The sequence below is a fragment of the Vanessa atalanta genome, chromosome 27, assembly GCF_905147765.1.
Source record: "Vanessa atalanta chromosome 27, ilVanAtal1.2, whole genome shotgun sequence".
In the NCBI taxonomy this organism is placed as follows: Eukaryota; Metazoa; Arthropoda; class Insecta; order Lepidoptera; family Nymphalidae; genus Vanessa; species Vanessa atalanta.
Window position 1 is genome coordinate 4,395,989 of NC_061897.1, and position 23,709 is coordinate 4,419,697.

The following is a 23,709-nucleotide window of genomic DNA, read 5'->3' on the forward strand; positions in this document are numbered from 1 at the left end:
GAAAGTGTTACTTATTACAAAAGAAAAGCATTGAAATTGTTCGTTACCTGCAACCTGACTAAAAGTTCCATCAATTAATATTATAATTGACCGTTATAGAGTAATCAAATATTTTTGCTAATGTAAATGTCATAATTATTCTTATAAACTACTCTGTAAAAAAATTATTAGTAATAGCTGTGTTTGACTTGGATTCGTCACATGTATTTGTTTGTTGAATTGAATTTTATGAATTGTTTCAAGGTGAATGCTTTGGTGCACTAATAAATTAATTGAGCTAATATTCATTATTGGTTGTTTTATTTATTTCCTTATTCTCTAAGACCATTAATTAAAGACAAGTGCAAAATGCTTTTATAAAAAAAGGATACTGTCTCTGTTACTAAAGGACTTATTTTATTGTTTATAAAATTATAACAATTTCAGTACTTGTCATATTTAATATTGGCTGCTTTCATGTTGTTAAAATGTATAAAAATAAAAACCTATCATGGTTTTTATAAAAAATTGTACTTTCTTATATTTTTTACAAATATAAAGTTTACAGAACTACAGATAATTCAATTCCCATCTTTCCATTTTAAAACAGGCCCGCTGCTAGCCTTTTGAGTAAGTGCGTGAGGCGTTCTTTACCGATTCTTAATTATTCTATATTTCTCTTCTTATTCAGTAGAATAACGCATTACGTCTACATACCGTTGACTAAATACTGCGTTGGTGATATTTATTGACGTCATAGTTCCATCTTAGATCGCGTTAAATTCCCTAAAAGCATTATTTTCACTGAAATTAACTGCTATTGTTGTTGTTTTATTACCATTCCATTTTATTCCATTAGTTTGAATATTGTATGGCATATAAGATTGACCATATTTTATTATAAATCTTTCATTATTGTCAGTTCTCTCTGTGAATTCTCTCCATAAATGCCAAGCCCAGACCTGTTTCGAAATAACCCACTCGTACATTTCATCCGACTATTGTTTACCGAGCAAAGTGTCTACTCCGAAGACTTCCTTGCTCGTTTGCGCCGTTATATGTCAAATCGCTCAAACGCCAGTGCTTTTCCTTCTTCTTCATATTCCTCTCTAGTCATACAGAATGAGTAGAAATCGGGATCCCTAAACATCAATTTCCCCCCTTCCCATGCATAAGTTACGGGATTCTCCCCCAAAGTGACATTAACTTCAAAATGGTCCAATGCAAAAGCCCTAACTTCATTGAAAACTCGATCACGAAAACCAGGAAAAAGTGTGTTGCCACCATACAAAACTATATTTTCTAGCAAACTCTCCTTGTTTTCTTCTGGACATCCTTCAATCGAATGCATTATTGCTTCTGGTATCCCCATCTGTGGTATTCCCACATCTGAGGGCCTGAATAGAAGCTCTGGTATAGAGAACCGTTCATTATTTAAACGTAATGTCTGTTGTTCGAGGTCCTCATCAGGTTTGACAATGTCTCGAAGGTATCCTCTTCTTATTGTCGTGTAGTCGGGCAGGACGTAATCTTTTACAATTGTATTACTTGATCCTGAAAATACAAAAATACACATTTAGAGTTTATTTTTTTATTTACACAGATCTTAGCCGTGATGAATCTCAGTTGTCTTTCAAAAACTTCGTAAATACTCATTTACTAAATATGTTTTTAAAAAATGTCAAACAAAGTAACTTTTAGTTTCATGGTAAACAGCTAACAGTTCTGTTAAAAAAATATTTAGTTGATACCTTGATACTATGTCCCAAGATTGGACAATAATTTTACATAGTATTTATGTAATAATATTAGCATTATTAGTACCTTAAATTTTTAAACTAAATAAAAAAATATCATGAAACTTTTTTTAATATCATGTAGGGTAGGTAGTATTCTGCACTGTACGAAAAACTAAGGAATTGTTTCCTTAGACCCCATTTGCCCCGTCAACCTTGGTTTGTATGTTTCTTCTTTGTACTTGTTATTAACTGTTTGGTTAACTTTACTTAAGATTTTTTTTAAATTATGTAAATAACCCAATATGAATTGCAAATTGTTAGTAACAACCAATAAATGTGTAATGTTTATATCTGAACGATCTTATGTTATTTAACAAGTTAATATATTGATATACCTTTCCGTCTTGCTGTTTCCATGTCTGCCATGAAGTCTTGTGATACGAAACAAGAGTCCTCTTTCGCCTGATTGATTACGTAACTTTCTTCCATAACATTTAATTGTCTATATGACAGAATTTCTTTCAAATGATTCGTTAACACTTTCCCACCAACATCTATCCTTCGTATACCTTCCTTATATTTCTTACCTTTAATATAAGGTACTATATATGTGTAACTATAACCCGAATCAACAACAACAGTGCATTCATTATTATGTGTCTTCCTATAGTGATATTCAGCTAAATCTGTTGCGTTTATACGTAACAATGATTGACACTCATACTCCTCAAAGAATATTTCCGTTATAGCTTCTTGTATGGACGAAAAATTGTATATAGGTTCCGTAATAATCAATGGAGTCTCACTAAAGTTCACTGGACAACATTCTTTGCTAAATATGAAGTCCCAGATGGTTTTTTGCGTGTCCCAATTGACAAGGAACCCTTTTTGAAACGGTAAGATGTAGAATAGACCTGACGCATCACGACATTCTTCAATTTGCGATCCAACGAAAGGACGACGTCTTTCAGATTTAGCTTTCATTATGCAGTTAGGGACGACTTTCGGTTCCATTGTGGAGAAACCAGCTTTGGCTGTATAAGCTCCATTGTCCAGGATATAACAAGATGATTCGCTCATCGTTGAGGTTACCGGTTGCGCAGTTTTATTATGATTTTATACCTTTAATCGGTACAACCTTATTTACTTTATGTTTATAGGGAATACATTATTATTTCTTTTTGCTATATCGCATTATTTTTACACCATTTTATTTGATATTAATTACAAATAAATGATATACTAACTTCGGCGTCCACTGTCAAAATATAAGTGACATTTAGGGATGTCGATTATTTATGGATAACAGATAACAATAACACTGCTCTGGTCTCGTTGGTACGACGATTAGTGCTACATTTTTTAAAAACCTAAGTAAATATAAATCGATAATATGAACAGTCTCGATACACATATTACGGGAGATATTTAGGAAGACCTTAAATTGCCTACGTGAATATTTTTTTTATTTACCATATTTTTGTATGTACTACCAAGGACGAGTAATGTAAGTTTATAATGCAAGTTTCTAGGTTACATAGATATAGTAGTTACTAGTTAGAAGAAACATAGATTTGTACAAAATGAGTATGCCGTCACTGTGAAACATTTAAGTATAATATAAGAAGTTTTAATTAATAAAAATTAGTACCCAGTTTGTATAGAGAAGCCACGAAGCCTGTAGTACATTATGTGAGCACACACAAAATAAACACATTTTTAACACATTCGTGTGTATTTATTTTTACTTCAACTTGTTTTGACTCCTCGTGACTCGTTATCGACGTTTGACTCGTCACGTAACTCGTGCAGATGTATATGCGGTTTAACGTACTTTACACCAAGCTAATTACAAAAATTGGAAAAAACAAAACCATTAGTATGGTTGGACAAGAAGAAAGTAATTCATTTTATGTTAAATAATATTTTATGTATCAATAGATAATTGTTATGTGTGCTTTTAGCATGAAAATTTTGGCCTTGAAGAACTTTATTAGGCTGATAAATTATGTACGGACATTAAAATATGTACTGGAAAAAGATTTAATTATTTTTAAATAAAAGCCAATGTAATTTATAACATTATATTATAATTTAATTCACAGTTTACTAGCTTATACCTAAAACATGCTTCAGTCCATGTAAAGCAATGTTACCTGTAAAGAAAAAAAAACTAGAAGTTAGTTTGGGTCCTTTTATTCAAAGTAATTTTTTACATAGAGTAATTTATGGAAACTAGGCATGGGCGATCCGATTTTAGATGTCGCCCTGTTTTTGTTTTACTTTACTTTGTACCATTTTTGAGAAAGAGATGAAACAAATGTGATATCAAAATTGTTTTGATATTCGCTTCATCTCTTTCTTACAGATGGGTTATTGTAAAGTTGAAGAGAGACAAGGAATATATTTCATGAGTTTAATGTTATCATACTTTGAATGCTTTGACGTTGCAGAACAATATTCAAAGTTTTTTTAGATGCGGTGAAAACGATTACCCATTAAACGTTGACATTAAAAATTGATACAATGTAATTTATTAAATTATAATGTAGTTTGATTTATTATAGAGTTTTATTATACACTTAAAACAATAAAGTAAGAAACATTTTCCTATTTCAAATATTTAAAAAAAAAAAGTTTTTTTTTTTCTCCAAATTGATTTATATAGTGTATCCAAATATATAACCTTTTTAAGATATCTAGTCAGGGTGATAGTAGGTCAGTACCATTTATACTGTACCATACATACATTCTACCATCAAAGATAAACATTTCAAATATAATTTATAGTGTGATTATGCCATGAGTGTACTTCCAACATACATTTGTGTGTGGTTTTGTGTTTTTAGTCAGGAATGTTACAGTCAAATTTTTGGTTTATAAAATTAATTTTAACTTACTATTTACTTCTTGAGAAGCTGATGGCGGCAAATAAGGAAGGGAGCAGAAAGACCTGAACCGACATAGACCATGAACATAGCAGTCAGCTTGTACCGGTTGGAGATGTCAAATGGCAGATTCTAGAATGGAACACAATTACATTTACATTATTAAATAGAAAGAGTACATTTAAATAAATTAAAAAAGATGTCCTAGATTACTGTTTAACAATGTCATGTTGTGCTTATTTCTCTTAAAAGCTTGATTTATAAAAAAAAAATACATGTATGATTAACATAATATAGAACAAGAGAGCAAATTATTGATATGCTTAACTATAATTTCAAAGGATTTATATGTACCCAAACATATCAATGTAAAATAACCTTAATTTAAAAAAATCTTTATTATTGGAAATTACAATAAAAGAAACTTAATTATCCTCTCATTTTTGTCATTTAAAAAAGAGACCATTTGTCTAACTAACCAACTATAAACAAAACACAAATAATTATTTTCATAAAACGTAGATTATGTAATGTTTAACTGTTTGAATTTGGAACTTACCTCGCCAGGGACTCCACCATGGGAGTGGTTCCTGATGAAATTTGTCATAACATTCCTTCCAAGTTTGTTGGAAGAACGAGCTAAAGGACCCAGCATTTTGATGATTTTCGTAAGACTATTTCAGCAAAATGTGTGAAAATTCGATATTCTGTCGCAGTAGTGAATTTTTTTTTTTACAAAACTACCACTGCGTTCGTCGGCATACATCCCTTCGCTAGTTTTTGAACGCAACCATAATTTTAATATGAAATAAAACCCAATATCCTTTTAAATTAATTTATTTTCATTGAGGAATAATGTTTATACTACAAAATTACATAAAATAGCTTAATAATCGAAGAAAGAAATTTACCTGAAACAAAGAAAAAAATATATATAAAACGTATTTCAAAAAAAGAGACAAATAATATAATAAAAAACAAATTAACTTTAAACTTGTAATAGGAATAAAGAAGACAACGAATTAATTAATTAATCAATCAAATAGTACATCCGAAACAATCAAAAGAACATTAAATACGGAATATATATTTTTTAATAATATTAATTCGATTTTTCTAAACTGATCGCAGACATAGCTATTAATACATACTTTATTCTTTACTTCTTGCCTTACAAATAAGTACCGTATTACTTTTCTTCAGTTTAATTAATGCAAGCTGAATCCTAATCGCCTCAAGATGTTTTTGTAATCGTAGAACTATACCCATTGTCCTGTAACGCTATTTTCAAACAAATTTGACACGACACTCGTTCGACATTGATAAATTTTTTTGAATATCTATCTATACATAAAGTGATACACTTTTTTGACTAGTGTGTCCTCGAAATATTATAACTTTAACTTCTAATCAGTATACTGTCAATGAAAAATATACACATTCAGAACTTTCTGACATATCACGATTGAGTTTTAGACTGAATTTAAAGAATAGCTTTAAAAGTAATAAGTATACAGTATACAGCTAGACAATATTATTAACAAAACAAAATACATACTGTATTTTAGTTGGTCTTAGATATTATTCTAGAAATGATATACGTCTCCATTATGGGTAATATTAGTTGCAGTTCGAGAATTGGAGAAATATATTATTATTTCAAATTATTTTCAACAATATTAAATACAGTAATAACATTGATTTTAAAATAACACAAAGCTAAGACAAACAGTCTGAAGGTGAACGATAAATGTCAATATTTAATTATGCATTGTCAACAAACTTGCATTAAGTTTACATCGTGTTTGTTTTAAAATGCTTTAGTGCATCTTACATTTAGATAGTTTATGATAAAAAATATAGTGGCTTTTAAACGCCTTTGCTACGTTGCTTTGCTTGAATTTTGTTTTTAAGCTGTTTATTTATTTTCATGTTTTTAAATTCTAATCTTTTTAAAGTATCTATACAACTAAATAAAATTAGTATCAATTGGTTATTACAACATATTTGTATTTTTAAGTTAATGTTAGCCAAAACAGTCATTGTGGTTATTTTTGTCTGTCTGTTTTTTCTGGGGTAATTTTCATGAGATGTAACGAGTTTTGGCGGCAGCGTTTTGTTTTTATTCAGTGTACGGAACCGTACCGTGCAATTCGTTGTTATTTTATTTTAAGTTAATATTGTCAGGTTTCGGAATTTTAATTTATCTAATACAAATTAAAAGAGCGAAACTATTATTGCATAATAAAATAATTATTCTATTCGTCGTATAAAAGTTATTATGTTTGTTTAGTTTTAATTTTAAATGTAAAAACGACTACTTCATTGCTTATATTTAGCAACGATTGAATTCTTGAATACATAAATAGTGAAGTAACATACTCTCTAAAAATCACGTACGTTAAAAATTAATTATCTTAAGTATTTTGCCTGATACCTCGAATCGAATAGTGGGTTTTTCTATGTCAACGTCTCAAATCTTTTGTGTATCACTGTCAGACGGTTCATTAAAGGGAATTTACTATTTAGGCTATTCGAGAGATGCTTAAATTTTAACGGCAACAAATAATTCAAAAACTGTTTTTTTTTTTTTAGTAAGAATGGCATCTGGAATAATAAGCAAATAGATTAAAAATAATTAATTTCCGTGTCTTATGCATATTTAAATTAAAAACATAACCACCGTCAAAATAAATTTGACTACGTATACTATTATGGGTGATAATGGCTTAAAAACGTAATATTACGATGACGTTTATTAATAAACTACTAATTATTATGCCAATACTTACATTACTTCTTCCTTAGCTGATGCAAGACGATGAGGAAGGGCGCAGCAATGCCAGTGAGTGTGAACCAGAAGAAGTGGAAGGTTATCTTCTTACGATTGTAGATATCGAATGGAAGGTTCTGGAATTGAACATTTAAAAAATTATTGCATGTATTATATATAGATTTAAGTTGCTTAGTGGTCTCCATTGCTTATAGATACTGGAATTGTAAAAAAAAAAATATTATTTACAAGTTTTCCCAAGGTGTTGTACTAAGGGAACTAAGATGTAATGTCCATGCCTGTTCTTATACTGGCTCATTCACTCTTTGACCCAAACACGACAGAACCAGTTACGGTGGAACTGCCATTAAGCGAATCATTACAAATAATATACAAGATATATAAAGAAAAAGTAAACAGTTAAAAAAAAGTGGAATCAGAAAATATAGGGATGTAACGATCATTCTAATCTCAAAGTCACCAAATATGCTCCAAGATTGTTCAATTGCTTAGTATGAGTATAGAAAATAACACAATATAGAGATTATATTATAATGTGTATAAACAGTTGATAGAATAGTAGACCCATGAATATTAATTATGAAAGTCAAAAATGAAACACTGGTTACGTTGCAGTGCATTACAAGAGACTTCATCGATAATTTTAAATGTATTTTGAATTATCGATGTTAGTCTCTTCTAGTAATTTAATATGAAATAATTCAAAAGTCAATGAGTTACTGAGCTTCGGTAATAACAAGGATACTTTATGAACAATAGTAAAAAAATATCTGCAATTTTTTGGTTAAAAGTGAACTTGATGAGTGAAGTGTGACGACATTACGTAATAAAAAAAAAATACCTCTCCAGGGATTCCACCATGGGATCCATTCCTTACGATGTTCCTCATAACATTTCTACCCAAAAGTGTGGTTCTTGCTACGGTGCCCCACATTTTGCGTCTTTATTACTTTAAAACTAGTTGAAACTACCAAATGGACAGGTAATCGGGAGATTAGATAAGGATATTGACTATAGCTTGATTCCGATACGACTGACCATTTTGTGATAAAACGTTCAAATACTGATGTAGGTATTATCCGATTAGTTCGAAATGCCTCCATAATTTTCTTCAACGAAGTTAGTGCAATGCTTTATTTACCTGGGTTTGAGGTATCATATTTTAGACAAAACGTACAATTTGACTTAAATTATAATATTTTATTGCTTTATATGCCTTTAGCCATAAAATGTAACATTCAATGTTTTAATAACGATTCATCAGAGTTTATTTCTTCGTCATTTATGTAATTCTATCACAATATTTAATTTAATAAATAAAAAATCATAAATGGTTTCAGCATAAGAAAGAAGTAGGCAATATAATTTTAATTCGTTGTTCATACTAAGATCCCATACTAATAACCTATCAATTGGGACTTGTGATTAAAAACTCTAAACAGAAGACTAGTTACACAATAGCTGTGCAAATTTTAATATAGAAATAACACTATTTTTTCTTGCTTGTATTTAGTCAAATAATTTAAATGATGGTATAATAATTAACTTTAGATATACAATTTAGTAGCCATTATTAAAAATAGTAGTTTTCAAAGTGAATAAGTGGCAGCACTGAATACTGCCACTAAAAAAAAAGAAACAGTCGGCCACGCTTGCCACTAAAATCATTCCGGGGGATCATTTCGTTTCCCCCTTATTCATTTTATTCCAATATTGCTGTAGTGCTGTATTTCTTCCAAAACAGTTTAAAGAAGTCATTTTATACTTTACAATCCACAATGGCCGATCTGGACGATTTCTTCGCGAAGAAAGACCGCAAAAAGTCAAAGTCGGTCAAAAAGTTCGCGACTGCTGATGAACTAGCAAAAAAATTGGAGGATACAAAACAAAAAACCGATGTCAGGCCGAAGAAGGAGCGCCCAGCCCAGGAGGGTGAAGAGACCGGACGAGCGGGGGTGCGTATATTTTATAATAGTCATCACGAATTATTTTTTCCATACGTCAAACGCAGGTGAGATTTCGTTGCAATGTAGGTTGTGTGAGATGACACTGAAAATCTGTCGCGTGGAATATATAAATGATATTTTTCTCCGACTCCTTTGTTAACGTAATTCGTTTGACCCGGTTTCAATACTCAATGACATTCCTTCGCCCTATTTAATGTGCGTGTGTCAATTTTAATCCAAAAAAAATTATTGCGAAAATGGAAAAATGTGTTTCATGAAAATTATAGTGTGCCAACTGCTATATATTTGTATGTATGTACTTGCTTGCTTGTTTTGATTGATTTTGAGTCTTTTTATGCTAAAAAACTATTAAAATAAGTGCAAAGTAAACAGAATGATTAATTATTATTCGTTTTGAGTAATTGTTATTTATTTGGTTACAAATATTTCCTTAACTAAGCTATTCAATCTTCAGAAAGTTTTAATAATAAATAAAAGGTATCTATAATTACATATTCATAATTCCTAATATATTTTTTATCTGTGGTTAATGTTTAAAAATATGAGTCTCATTTCTTTTTAAAATAATATTACTATGGAAAAAAAGGCTACATTATAATCTTAAATAAAACATTTATTCTATCACAAGTTATCTTTAGATAAATTATGTTATTAATAACATTACATATAGATTCATTGAATAAATTAACATATATGATTTTTATTTATAACCTAATAAACATATATAAAAAGGAACAAAAATATAATATACAACATACACACATCAGGAAAATACTACAAGGAAATAAATGATTGATATGTCAATGAGAAATTACAAGGAATGTAAAAGTATTACTAAATATAGTAATAGACCATAGTCAGTGCTAGATCTTGTCTTTGGTAATGAAGCATTAAAATTCTCATTAGTATATTAATAGATTAATAATATCAGGTCTTTATTAAACCAAACTGCAACACTTTAAAATGAATGTTTAGTGAGTCAGTATAATATCTTTATGAACTCAATTTTGTTCATGTACAGTCATCATGAGCTAAACAATTAACTATCTAATGGTCTGTTTAAGGTCTTCTGTTTCATTAAGGTCTACTTCTCAATAGAATTATCACTTACTATGTTGAACTACTAATGAAAAATATGATCTATAAGTATTACTACTCGGTTAAGGCTTCTCTTTTTTTGTGAATTTTGTTGCTTACTTTACCACGCTCAAGTACAGGTTAGATACATGTGCTGCAAAATGTTTCCACTGACATGGGTTACTATGTTTTCCTTCAATGGGAAGCAGAAATTAATACTAATAAATGTTAATATATCAATCAATAACTTTGCCTATATAAAATCCGAACAGAGTAAATTTCACCTACAATGTAGTTAAGTATCTATTTAATTAAATTCTTAGCTTAGTACCTTATAGTTATGTCAATGAAGTGTAGTTTTTTATGTCTCATAGGAGTTAGGGAATGCATGAGAGGTGTTGATCACTGCAGTTGTGAAGACGAAATCAATTAATGTTTAATAATTTATTTATTTATAATACATAACTGTATACATATGATTACAGGACATGGTTGTCCTAATTTAATATTACAGCATGTTTATTAACAGTATTTAGAATTAGTCTATGTTATATATGATATAGTCCAATTGGCTACAGTTGTGAGTTCACTCAGGCTGCAACAAAACAAATCCACCCTGTCTGCTATGACGTTGAGGGTACGTAACGTATGTGTCAGTGGCGTTTAGGTTTTGATGATTTCAGATAGTTTTAAACTAAATGATATTGTCTGTTCAAATGTAGCTCTTGCCTGTTTTTAATTTCACTATGACGTACATAAAAAAAAATCAGGTTAATATTGGATACATTTTTGATAACAATTATTGGTAACCTACAATTTGCTCCATTTTGTATAGATTAAATAAAAAAAAAATCTGTTTATTACATACATGTTGCTATTTATTTTGAATAACCTAATAATCTATCGTACATTTTCTTTTTCTCTCACATAATTAAACATAATAATCTAAATAATCTGTTATGTACTGGATGCTTATATAACTAATTCTATGTTATCAATTTATAATTTAACAATAGTGCTCTATTATATTCATGATAATTATATAAATAATTCAAATACTATTTTGTTGTCGAGATTGCTGGCTTATATGATTCAAAGTTTCTAGACTATAATACAAAGTGATAACTAACGATAAATGTTTTGTTGGTTCATTTTTGTCAAGACGATTTCAACACGATGCTAGGAATTTGGGTACTAACACTCCTTTGAAAATATGTAAAGTCATTGTCTAGTCATTTTGGATTTTCATGTGTTTGTGTGCACATGTGCTCTAAATGTGTGTATACAGATAGTAAATTTGTCAGATTGGTCATTATAGATGAAATTTGTTTGGGCTTGTAACTATAAAAAATGACATACTTATACAATATGTAGGCAAAGACAAAACAGTTCAGTAAAATTTCATTTGTCTGTTTGTCATGAGATTATTGCTTTTTTTATTGGTTGATAACTACAAGATTAGAATTGGTGGGATGAGCTTAAGTATTATCAATAAAAATGATCGGAGATTAAAAAGAAATTGTTCGAAATATGGAAATTTATCTATACTGTATGTATTTCAAATATGATTTAGTAATGACTATGGTTGAATTTCGATCGCACTATTAATCTTGTATGTTTTTAATTGCAAAATTAATAAACCTGGCTTAGATATACACATTATGTTTCTAGTTATCTGTACATAAAAGTACTTGTACTACTAATACTAAGAGTAGTTCAAAATCTTATCTGATTATGTTCCCTATCTTAATATTAATATTATGATAATTATTTAAAGTTAATTTAAATATTTTATACTGATGCTGAAAAATAATGTTTTTTTTTTTAATTATCTGTGGCTTAAATTTGTTTTGTATAGATCTGTTCGCGATGATGTGCGACTTAAATTATCAGCGTGCATAAGCCGAAGTACAAGATGTCGTAGTGTGCGTGAGATGTCTAATATAAGGATAAAGACAACAAAAAAAACTTTATTTTTGTTAACGCACGCCGGTAACTAAGGGCGCGTAATTTAGTCAGTGAATAGTATCTATCGCTATAGAGATGTTCTGCCATTTGTACATGGGTCTTTCTCTGAAATGCAAAAGCAAGACGTAAGTTCAGGGCTCGAAATTTCCCATGGTAGCGAAAAGTCAATTTTACAGCTGATAGTACAATATTTCCTCGTTCGCTTTGCAAGCGCTGCGTGTGATCGCTTTATATTTTAACAATGTTACTAACGAAAGTCGACAAGTCAACAGACCGGTCTCGTAAATATTTGACGGGACACAACTTTGAAAAGCCAAAACGAAAAACAAATTTGTACATCATTGTCAATATTTTGTGTTTGACTGATTGTACCGCGAAGAGTATTCGAATGAACATTGCTATCTCTTTCTTATTTGTGGATTGAAAAAGGATAACACGTATGTACTTTAATCCTGTCAAATTTATATAAGATATTGTACATAATCAATGTATATGTATGTTGTTTTTATAAGAAATGTAAATAGTGAAGTGAAGATATTGGAGAAGGACCCCCTCCCCTCTTATTAAGGGGTAACAGCAGCTTAGCAGGTTTTAGTTACCTTCGTCCGGGATAAAAAAGTGACACAGACTAACTGTGTGACAAATTTCATTCAGCTCGGTTCAGCCGTTAGGGCGTGATGAGTCACAATGATTCATCCATCCAAAAATCTTGCATTTTATAATATTACTAAGATTATATAATGACCTATACAATATTATTCTTTTAAGGAGGAAGAAGAATGGAAAGACTACGAGGAACCAGTAAAAGACTACACAGGTCTCAAGATCCAAGTCCTCCAGGGGAACGCTGGAGCGCAGGAGTCTGGACGCGATAGTTCCGCCGAAGATTCAGCGCCTGAAAATACCAAGAACAAGGGGCCGTGGAATAAACCGGTAAGCTTTATTGATTAACTTCTCCTACCAGTAATTTTAATGTTAAAAAATATTTTTAAATAAAACTTGTTACACAATAAAATACTACACAGATATATGTATTAAAGCGTAGGTTAGAAATTTGTTGGTTTTTATAAATAGTAAATTTAATGTGAGGTGAGGAAAACATTGTCAGGTAATCTACATGTGGCTCAATCCGCATTGGAGCTGAGTCGAATGAGTTTCAAACTGTCTCAAAAGGAGAGGATGGTTGATACGAAATATTTAAAAATTTATCTGTGATACTGTGGGTTAGATGATCTTTGCTCAAAAAGTTAGTAATCTTAAAAAAAATCTACTAGCTTTAGGGCTCTGACGCTTTGTCTTGTTTATTAGTATTACAAGATGTTCAGACAATTAAATCATATATACAAGTCGCTTTAGTATAGCTGGAAATATTTTATTTCAACAAAACAATGGGGTCTCTTTAATATTTAAAATATTTCCAAACTTTAAGGTTATGAGCCTTTTTTAAGACATTACTCATTCAATTAGTTTTGCATATAAATTATATGAAACAAGCTGAAACATACAGATAATATATATATATGCAAGACAATGACCTACCGCTAAGCTTTTCTATACTACTATTGCCCTTGTATATAAGCTAGTGGCCTAACTTATTATTCGGACTCTAAACGGCTTTTCTTCATCATCCTACTGTAATAAAAAGTATCTACTATTTATATATATTTTTTATATTATTCCAGGTGGAAGTAGAGCAAGCAGCTGCTCCCCCACCGCCGCCGCCCGAAGAGAAGACGAAGTCACAGCCTTCCACCTACGTTCCACCGCAGTCACGCAACCGCGACGTGGAGCCAGTACGTCGGCACCAGAGTGTGAGTACAATGCATACATATACAATATTATAAACAGATTCACTTTTAATGGATTCAATTAATGCAGCTGAAAACGTGCTACTTATCATACACTAAAGAAGTTATTCAGAAATTTAAAGCTGTCAAAAATACCAACCTATAAATGGGCTTTTTACTTTTTTAGGGAAAGGTATGGAGCTAATTCTAGCATGCTGCTCCAGTGGGCGGCATGGATACAAATGTGGCAGAATATCATTGAAATTAGATGGCATGCAGGTTTCCTCACGGTGTTTTCCTTCAACGCTGAACACGAGATGGATTATAAACAAGCGAATGAAAATTCAGTGATGCTTGTCTGGGTTTGAAACCGCAATCATCGGTTAAAATGCGCACTAAAAAAATTGCTATAAAGAAAGTGCTGTTGCTTTTACTCGAACAATTTTTGTAAATATTTTTGGGAAATACAAAGTCTCTTGTAATTTAAATGTTTCATGTCCTTATTGTTCGATAAAAGAGCAAACGGAACATTAGAAATATTGTCTTGCTTAATGTTATGTATTTTGGATAATAAGTAATTAGTTTGGGGATAGTATTCATGGGACTATGGTCAAATAAACTATGGTATTGTATTGGTATAAAGGTAAGTGTTTTTAGGTAAAAAAAGTGTCCCTTGTAATGTATATAATTGAGATTGTGCTGTTGGTGCTTGAGAGTGAAATTTGAAAGGAGCTTATACTTGGTAGAATGAGACAGCATTAGAGAGATAAAGTTAGACAGATGCTTTCTAAATACTGTTAATCAAACCCTATTAATAAAAATAAAAGCTTTTTTCAGCTACTGTAGTGCCATTCTGGTAATTTAACGGTCTGGATATGATATCATTTAAACATCCATTTTTAAGGTGGAGTGGATGTATTAGATTAGTAGAGTAGTTAATAAGCTATCTTTATTCCAAACTTCATCAAAATCTGTCCAGTCGTTTTTTTGTAATTGAACAACAGCATTCCCATTTATCATAATACAGTACAATTTATTAAAAACATTAAGCTCAGGGAAAGAAATCAAGTTTAGGACGATATAGAATGTGATTATTAATATATTTTTCCTATTATCATCTGCAGAAGAACGCTCCAGATATTCACAACGACGACTACTTCCCGGTGCTGGGCGCGGGCGGCAAACGCGGCGGCGGATGGAGCACCGCCGGGGGCGGAGCGCCCGCGCGCGCCAGCGCCGTCCGTCAGCCGCTGGCGCTCGGCAACCGGTACACTTCCTTGCAGGATGACAGCTAGCCAGGTGACCTTACTTTGTACGATATTATTGATAAGATTAATACTTAGTCAAATATTAAATTAATTTTTATTTAATATTATTCTTTGATGAGTAGAGACAGAAGATCACGTGACTAATATGAATCTATACTCTATTCCAATATAACGAGGCGTAAAGATAAATAAAATATTGATAATGATTATTTGTTCTACTATTTACAGGTGCAATTTGTTAATAAAGTGATATAATATGAATATGATTTATATCCTTATAGCACTCAGGAATAATGTTCCTTGCTAACAGTAGAATAAATCTTACAATTCTATCATTAGTTTACGAGATTACCCCTCGTTTATAATATTATTATAGATGATATTCAAATAATTAAATCTTGACTTTGTCAACAGGTAAAAGTCAGTTTCGCAAGGAGAAGCAGTAAAGTGAAGTGTCAATACGGACTTGTAAGCAAAGCCAGGCGTATAGCTAACTTCTACACTATATAATACAAACAAGAACAATGGCGCACTTCCAGAGATAATCTAATAAAACCCCACCTGCAAAAAGTATGAAACAAGTGACAGTTGCTATGCAAAAGAAATTATTATTGACATTTAATTTATATATTGTCTGTGCAATTTTGACAGAGATTGTGCATTCCATACAAAATATTAAACCCCTAAAATTGAAGGGAGGTAGTAAGTATTACAGATAAGCAAAAAGTATTTTCTGTTTAATAGTGTAAATAGGTTTTAAACTTAATTACTAAAATGTAACGAATACCTAATTTTATTATACATAATTCATAGGCTGTTTATATAAAATCATTGCTTTGAATTTGAACTAATGTAGAAAAAAATAATAATAGATAGTGAATGTTTTTTTTTTGTATATTCAGATGTGTCCGTAGTTGTGGCTTGTCTTCGAATAACAAATTCATCTTTAAAATATTGAATAAGTAGATAAATAACAATGTCTTTTTTTATATAGCAACTGTTCAGTGCAGACACATGGAAGTGTGCTTATATTCGTTATTTTCTATGTTTATATTGAAGAACTTTACATATATCGAAATAGCAGTGTTATGTAAGTCGTGTGATGAAGATGAATCTAGAGAAATTTTGTGAAACTTTCGAAGGACAACAGTGTTCATGCGTGGGACGACTTAAAGAAGAAAATTAAAAAAAAAATAGCAACATTAAAAACTTTTTGGTTACCTCTTGTACATTTTATTGTATTCGAAGTATAAATATTAACTTTATCGGCAAATCATTCAAAACATATTGTACCATAGTAATAAATTATGTATTTAAACTTTATATTATTTCATTATACCTTTATTTATTTAAACTTTATATTTTATTGATATATATTTCCAGGACATAATATGCAGACAATTTTTTAAAATGTATTTATGTGTGTGTCAATTTTGCTTTTATTATAAATGTAATGGAGTAATTGTTAAATACACATAGCTAATAAAAAAGTCTAATTTGATAATTTTAGTAAGGTAACAGTATGTTAATTATCATACAGCTGGGCAAAGAGCTTCTCACTTAAGGAGACGGTTAGGAGGTAATTCCATCAAGCTGATCGTCAGTGGATGGATGGTAGATGTGCCAAAATATCCATTACATGTAGGTTTTCTTATAATGTATGCCCTATATATAAGGTTAGGTTTTAAAAACCTCACTGTAGAACAAGGACTGAAGAACATCTTATTCTACTACGTTGATAGTTGATACGCGGATGATTGTATTGCGAATTATTACCGGACGCCAGGTGTTTGATATCGCGCTTGAATTTGCCGCGAGAGGCGCTAAATTCGCTTTTCATTCGAACACGAGATGAATTATAAATACAAATTCAGCACATGAAATTCAGAGGTGCCAGCAACCCACCTTGCGTGGCCTTGAACCAGCAATCTACATACGATTAAGATCACGTGTGTTAACTATAGCTGAATATTAAATTTGGAACACTATTGATATTTGGATGTTTAGTTTGATACAAAGACATATTTTAAAATGTATTAAAGAAAAAAAACGTACAAAAAATATAATAAGTGTCTTAGAGATCGGTTGAACGGTATAGAAGTTGATATTTGCAAGTGAGGCCAATAGTCTTCAATCACTAACAACAAGAGTCAAGAGGAGTAAGGATAACAATTTTGATATTTAATTGACGCGATATCATTAATTGAATTCATAAATGCTCTATTCGTTATGATTTACGTATTCGCGAAAAATTGGCATTTTGAATCGCTTTTATCGGAATTTTGCTTCCAAAATTAATGCTGTTCTGTTATAAATAAAGATATGTATATTAATCGAACTGTTTGTATGTACTTTGTCAATCGCGTGAAATATAAAATCGAATATTTGTATATACTGTTTCTCTGATGGGATTATAGGTTATATAAATAGTGGCGAGTTACAATAAAGTAAGTGGTTAGTATAATATAATGATCCGTCAAAAATACGTGACAACTGTTAAGCAGGTGCCAAGTTCCATTTTTAAGTGTATGATTAATTAAAAAAACTTAATTTTGTTCTCCAAACACACATCATATACCATTTTTGAATAAAATTTTATTTAATTACTTATCAACCTGATAATATAAAAAAGGTACGGTAACTGTTTAGCTTTATCAATTAAATGTTAGTTAAATAATTTAAATACTAATAGGTACGAGATATTTTATGCTTAGCAATGATTAAACACTTTTTTTTATTAATGAAATGTTAAAGAATATTTTCACATGAGCTTGTCATTATCATTATTTCGTTAGCAATTTTCGTAGGAAGGTTACCCACGTATTGATAGTTACAAATAAAATAAAAACGTTTTTAACGCAATTTTGTATTAAACGTGTACTTGAAAATGGGCAAAAATGGTGTAAAAAATGGGCAAAGAGCGACATCTAGCGGATAATTGTATAATCACTTTAGTAAAAAATAAAGCGGATAGCAAAAGACATATTTAAAGCTCTTATAGACCATAGATGTCGCTACTAGCGATGCCGTAGTATATTTTTAAGTAAATTTGTGGTTTTTCCATATTATTATTTATTCAAAAACATTATTAATACATTTATTATGTTTTAGATAAAAAAAAATAATAAATTTGATTAATAACTATTTAAAGTATATTTACATATTAATAGTTCTGAATCGCGCTATCAAAGTTTTTAACTACGCTTACTATATATACAATGTGAAGAGCATAAGAAGTGTACTTGCTTCGGCAGTACATATACTAAAATTGGAACGATACAGAGAAGATTAGCATGGCCCCTGCGCAAGGATGACACGCAAAATCGTGAAGCGTTCCACATTTTTTGATTAATTCAATTTTGAAAAATTTCATTTGACATATGAAAGATGCACTCGAATAAAATAAATGAAATTATAACAATTTTCTTAAATACTCTTTATTAGATTTGTGTCTTACTGGGCTAATTACAGGGCTCTTAAAGTATGTGGATTTGGAATACTAGCGGAAATATATAATTAACTTTCGACCTTGCCCTATTAGACTATGATAGGAAGTAGAATGCGGTGTTTTATTTTGTTTCGAATACATAAATATTGTAAATATACTAATATTATAGACTGATTAATTTTAAATTTGTTGGTTAAGTATATATTTACATATTATTGTTGTCTTTATACGATTTTTAGTTTTAGCATCCTATACAAAACGAAGAGTTGAAAAAAAAGATTATAAGTTATTATAGTGAGGTTATTTGTCTTTCCCTTTACTTTTATTATCTTGCGTTATTTTGTTCTACATCATATATTGCATAGTGCTAACTATGCATACATATACTATCGGTATACTCCGGAGCCGTAAGCTCCGGAGTATACCGATATGGTCAGTGGCGTAGCATAGGTCACTAGCACCCGGTGCGGATTCCCAATTTGCCGCCCTCTTATGCAATCGTTATCGAGTTTGAAGTCGAAATAACGGGCGGTTTTCGACATTTTGGTAGTACGAGTAACACTTTTGACAAATTTACGCATGTAAATCGACGTTTTCGTTAATTTCTAATCGAGTTTGAACTCACTTGATTTATTGAGGTGAGAGCAAGTGAAACTTTATTTTGAAAATTAACTATAAAGCGTGTGATGCAAAAAATTTAATTTAATTAAAAAAAGTTTAATCTCCGCAGCGAAGCAGCCGGCAAAGTGCCGCCCGGTGCGGACCGCACCCTCCACCCCCACATGCTACGCCACTGGATATGGTAAATGATTTGAATGGTGAAGAAAGTAGATAAAATCCTAATATGTTTTTGCTTATACTATGTAACGTAATCGTACAAAATCAAAACCAAAATATACTTTATTCAAGTAGGCAATAAGTCATCTTCTGGTAATAATAATGTGTGATTTTTTTATGTAATTAAAATTGTAAACATTCTTAATTATATTGGTTATTTAAATTCGTAATATTTAATTTAAGTTGTACTTATATGTATTACTTTGAATATATTTTTTCATTTTAATTAGGGTAGGCTGAAAGATAAGGCATTGTTACTCGACTTCAAATAAAGAGGAGGTTATTAATTTTGATATTTATATCTTTTAATTTTTGGTCAAGTCGTAACTCCGTCATTTAGACGGATTTAAATTTAACGGAAAAAAATCCTTTTTTTATTCGAAAAAGGTTTATTCCGACATAGGCCCATTTAAATTTCGTAAAGATGATGAGTTTCCTAGACAGACAACGGAACTTTTCAAATACTTGCAAATTAAACGCGACTGTTGTTATATTGGTCTAGACTATTAAAGCTATTTTTTTTTTAAATAGCCTTTATATTTTATCTATCTTTGCATAACTTATTTGTTCAAAAAAAGAGCAGTATGACTAGAAACGTTTTTAATCTATACTAATATTATAAATTTCAAAGTAACTCTGACTGTCTGTTGCTCTTTCACAGCCAACCCAATAAACCGTATTTCATAAAAGTTGGTATGAAGCAAACTTGAACACCAAGAAAGGACATGCCGTGTGTTAGGCCACTTTTTTGGCCTAACACATGGCAATCAACCCCTAAACTGCGTGCGAAGCCGCGGTCAACAACTAGTTACTAGATATATCATTAATTACAATATTAATTCAAGTATTACGTTAAATGTATCAACTTACGAGTGGAAATACGTGATCAATTGCGATGGGTTAATGTGAGTTAATATGTCAATGATATAATGTTTTCAGAAACTAAATTACGTCGTAGAACCGAGATAATATAGCTCTTTGAAAATTCATCACCTACAAGGGAAAAACTTAGGATGGAACTTTTATGTTAAAAATTCGGAAAACGGTGTTTAGATTTATGTTAATAAGTAAAATTGTTACAGTGTTTTCGGAAATTCATCACCTTGAGAGTTAATTTTGGGATGAAAGTTTGTATCATAGTTCATTTTTTCTGATGCAGGATGTATGGAAATCGGTATGAAGACCTGCGTTTATGAGTAAAAGCCAGCTGTTATAGCGCTTTTAAACATCCACGTAGTCGGTCAAATTGGGGATGGTAGCTTAAATAGAAGTAAGCCCTTTCTTAAAGTTAAATATATGGAAATCGTTGTTAACGCATTAACGTAAAATGAATTAAAAACAGTTGCTAGTTTTTTTTAATCATCACCTATGAGGGTGAAACTGATGTTAAGAAATTCTATGTAAATTCGTCATTTTAGAAAGTTAGGAATATGAAAATCGATATTTAGTGTTCTGCTAATCTTAAAGAGGTTTAAACAAGGGATGAACGTTAGAATCGATGTTCGTCATTCTCCAGATCGAGCTCCAGCTGTATGCCCTCTACAAGCCATCCAAACAGATATATTATGTCCAAACGGTCTTCGACACGTAGGTAATCTACCCTGGGCGTGGGTGATTTGAATGCACCACGCTTAGAGCTCATGCGTAATCACACAATCAGGTAGGAGGCTGTACGAGGACTGCGAGCGTCAAGGTTACGGGGCACTGAGTCCAGGAGCGCCTACCTACACTCCGACGAGAGTCGAACAACAGCCTGACGTATTGGACATCTTACTGCATCACGGACTTGACTAGCCTGTTTAGGTTACCCACTAGTTCAACACCCAGCAACTGACAATACTGGTCACGATCACCTTACAGCGCGAGTTCAGAGTGCCCGTGGATCGTGGCTAGACTGGAGTTTTGCTCTGAACTCAGTGGACCCGAGCTCACGGTCCGCTGCCGTAAACATCACCGATATGATCCTGAAAGCCTAGGAAGCAGCCACAATCTACCCGCTGCTGAGCTCGCTTCGTGAGCGATTAAGAGAAAGCGCGAACTGCGCCGACATGGGCGTGCACGCGCTACCCGAGGGTGAAACACGCATTGACACGTCGGTTTGGAAGATCGTTAGGAAGACGCAACCACACAGATTATACGGAAGGAATAAGGCCCTGACCCATTTGATCAGAATCATTGACACGATAAATATAGGCTACCGTTACGGAAATATCCAGGAAAGGACAAGGACCTCGAGATCTGTACCCGGCTTGACCTGTAGGCCAAGCAGGAAGACTTCACTGCTGAGTTAACGCTCGAGTTCTGAGGTGAGTATCGAGTTTCTTTTTACAAATTGCCTATACTCCAATGTCATCATTCGCATTGTATAATATTGATGGCGGTTTTCTGGTTTTAATAAAAATAGGATTTTTTAAATAAATATTTAGTTAATATTACCAAAATGTAACAAAACCTTATATGATGCCATAACAAAAATTGGATGCTTCATATACATAGACTACGTTCGGCCAACTGGTTTAGATTAACTTACTTCTTTCTACTTACATCGAGATTGTTTGAAGACGAATGGAAATTAGTTTTAAGATAAAACAGGATTTTTTTAGGAGATTAATCAAAAAAAAATATGCTTAATCGTTTTTATTTGACACGATGATCAGATTAATATTGTTTTAGATGAGGGCACCACAGCCGCAACCAGCACGGTAAGGTCCAGCTAGGCCACCGATGCCGTAGCCGTCAATAGCACCGTAAGGACCAAGGCCATAGCCGAGTGGGCCAGCAATGCCAGCGGGAGCGAGTTCCTCCAAAATGGCGACGGCTCCGTTGCCACATCCGTAGTTAACAGCACCAGCACCAGCAGTTGGCAGAATGCCTTCCAGGGCGACGGTTCCCAAGAACGGTAGAGCACCGGCGACTGCGAGAGGTCCTTCAATAGCGTTTTCTGAGAGCACAGACACTCCGTTTGGTGGGATAGGAGAAGCACTGGCGACACCGAGACCACCACCGCTAGAGGCAGGGATAGCAGCAATTCCACAACCACAACCACCGACGAGACCGTAGGGAGCACCGCCACATCCAGCCCCGATGTACTGTCCAGCGATAGACTATAAAAAAACAAACGTACAATTTAATATAACTATTCACAAATATTAGTAAATTAACAGACAGACAACAGCCAATTTATTAAACTCTATACCGAGATTTATTTAAAAGTCTTCAGAGATATCTTAGTAAAAATATAAATTAGTCGTTAAGGACTTAGATTAAATATAGATGACAGTTACCTGGATCAAGAGCGCTTGAGCGCAGACCAAAAGTACAGACTTGAACATGTTGACCGTTTAACAGTAAACTTGACAATATTTCAGATGAATACGATCTAGTTTTTATATTGAATGCACCGTGGAAAAGTGTTATGAAAGTAACTTTTTAAAGCGGATTCCACCGTGAATTATGTAAGAAAACGTGACACGAAAACATTTGGTCAACAGGTCACTGATATGGACGCACGTGTGACTGCATCGTAAGATCTGAAAAATATGTCTATATTTCAACAATCCTCTAATGTCATGCGCCTTGAAGCAGAAACTTGATGTGATTCCTTTAAAATCTTCTACTATACAGAGGTTTGTTTTATGATGTAAAAGGTGGTTGTGCCATTTATCCACCAGATGGTAAATACTCACCTCCGCTCATTGGAAAACATAATATAACCATTGCTTATATCGCCAATGTATTAATCTCGGAAACTAAACAGTTATGACCCTTGTATACTAAAGCCCTGACCCGTAGCTACAATGACTTGCTCACCATTTAAACCGGAACTTAAAAATACTAAATATTGCTGATTTTAACGATAGAATATCTGATGTACCTACCTAAATAGGTTAGCACAAAGTCCTGTACCAACAGTCTCAAGTAACATAGTGTCTTAGTCCCAAAATTTGGTGACGTATT

At 32.0% G+C, this 23,709-nt stretch overlaps 4 protein-coding genes and 1 non-coding gene across 6 annotated transcripts; 2 read left to right on the forward strand and 3 right to left on the reverse strand.

The window, feature by feature from the left end:
- Positions 1–150: 150 nt before the first annotated feature.
- On the reverse strand, positions 151–2,972 carry LOC125074187 (actin-related protein 6). The gene is made up of 2 exons (XM_047685433.1): positions 2,114–2,972; positions 151–1,533 (listed from the first exon to the last, which is right to left on the reverse strand). The coding sequence occupies exons 1-2, from the start codon at positions 2,796–2,798 to the stop codon at positions 1,034–1,036; spliced, it is 1,185 nt and encodes a 394-aa protein (XP_047541389.1). The 5' UTR covers positions 2,799–2,972; the 3' UTR covers positions 151–1,033.
- An 816-nt stretch (positions 2,973–3,788) lies between these two features.
- On the reverse strand, positions 3,789–5,342 carry LOC125074244 (cytochrome c oxidase subunit 7C, mitochondrial-like). Its single transcript, XM_047685522.1, has 3 exons — positions 5,166–5,342; positions 4,619–4,738; positions 3,789–3,874 (listed from the first exon to the last, which is right to left on the reverse strand). Exons 1-2 carry the CDS (start codon positions 5,259–5,261, stop codon positions 4,622–4,624), a joined length of 213 nt encoding a protein of 70 aa, XP_047541478.1. The 5' UTR covers positions 5,262–5,342; the 3' UTR covers positions 3,789–3,874; positions 4,619–4,621.
- Positions 5,343–9,033: 3,691 nt separating this feature from the next.
- On the forward strand, positions 9,034–16,788 carry LOC125074357 (protein CDV3 homolog). Of its 2 annotated transcripts, XM_047685660.1 has the most exons (6): positions 9,034–9,355; positions 13,181–13,345; positions 14,095–14,223; positions 14,387–14,392; positions 15,324–15,498; positions 15,882–16,788. In XM_047685660.1, exons 1-5 carry the CDS (start codon positions 9,179–9,181, stop codon positions 15,492–15,494), a joined length of 648 nt encoding a protein of 215 aa, XP_047541616.1. In that variant the 5' UTR covers positions 9,034–9,178; the 3' UTR covers positions 15,495–15,498; positions 15,882–16,788. The 2 variants fall into 2 exon arrangements, with proteins under 2 accessions (XP_047541616.1, XP_047541618.1); XM_047685662.1 differs by lacking the exon at positions 14,387–14,392.
- A 1,917-nt stretch (positions 16,789–18,705) lies between these two features.
- On the forward strand, positions 18,706–18,812 carry LOC125074490. The gene has a single exon (XR_007120137.1). It is a non-coding gene; the product is annotated as a U6 spliceosomal RNA (small nuclear RNA).
- A 3,562-nt stretch (positions 18,813–22,374) lies between these two features.
- On the reverse strand, positions 22,375–23,099 carry LOC125074194 (chorion class B protein PC10-like). Its single transcript, XM_047685443.1, has 2 exons — positions 23,037–23,099; positions 22,375–22,856 (listed from the first exon to the last, which is right to left on the reverse strand). The coding sequence occupies exons 1-2, from the start codon at positions 23,082–23,084 to the stop codon at positions 22,422–22,424; spliced, it is 483 nt and encodes a 160-aa protein (XP_047541399.1). The 5' UTR covers positions 23,085–23,099; the 3' UTR covers positions 22,375–22,421.
- Positions 23,100–23,709: the final 610 nt, after the last annotated feature.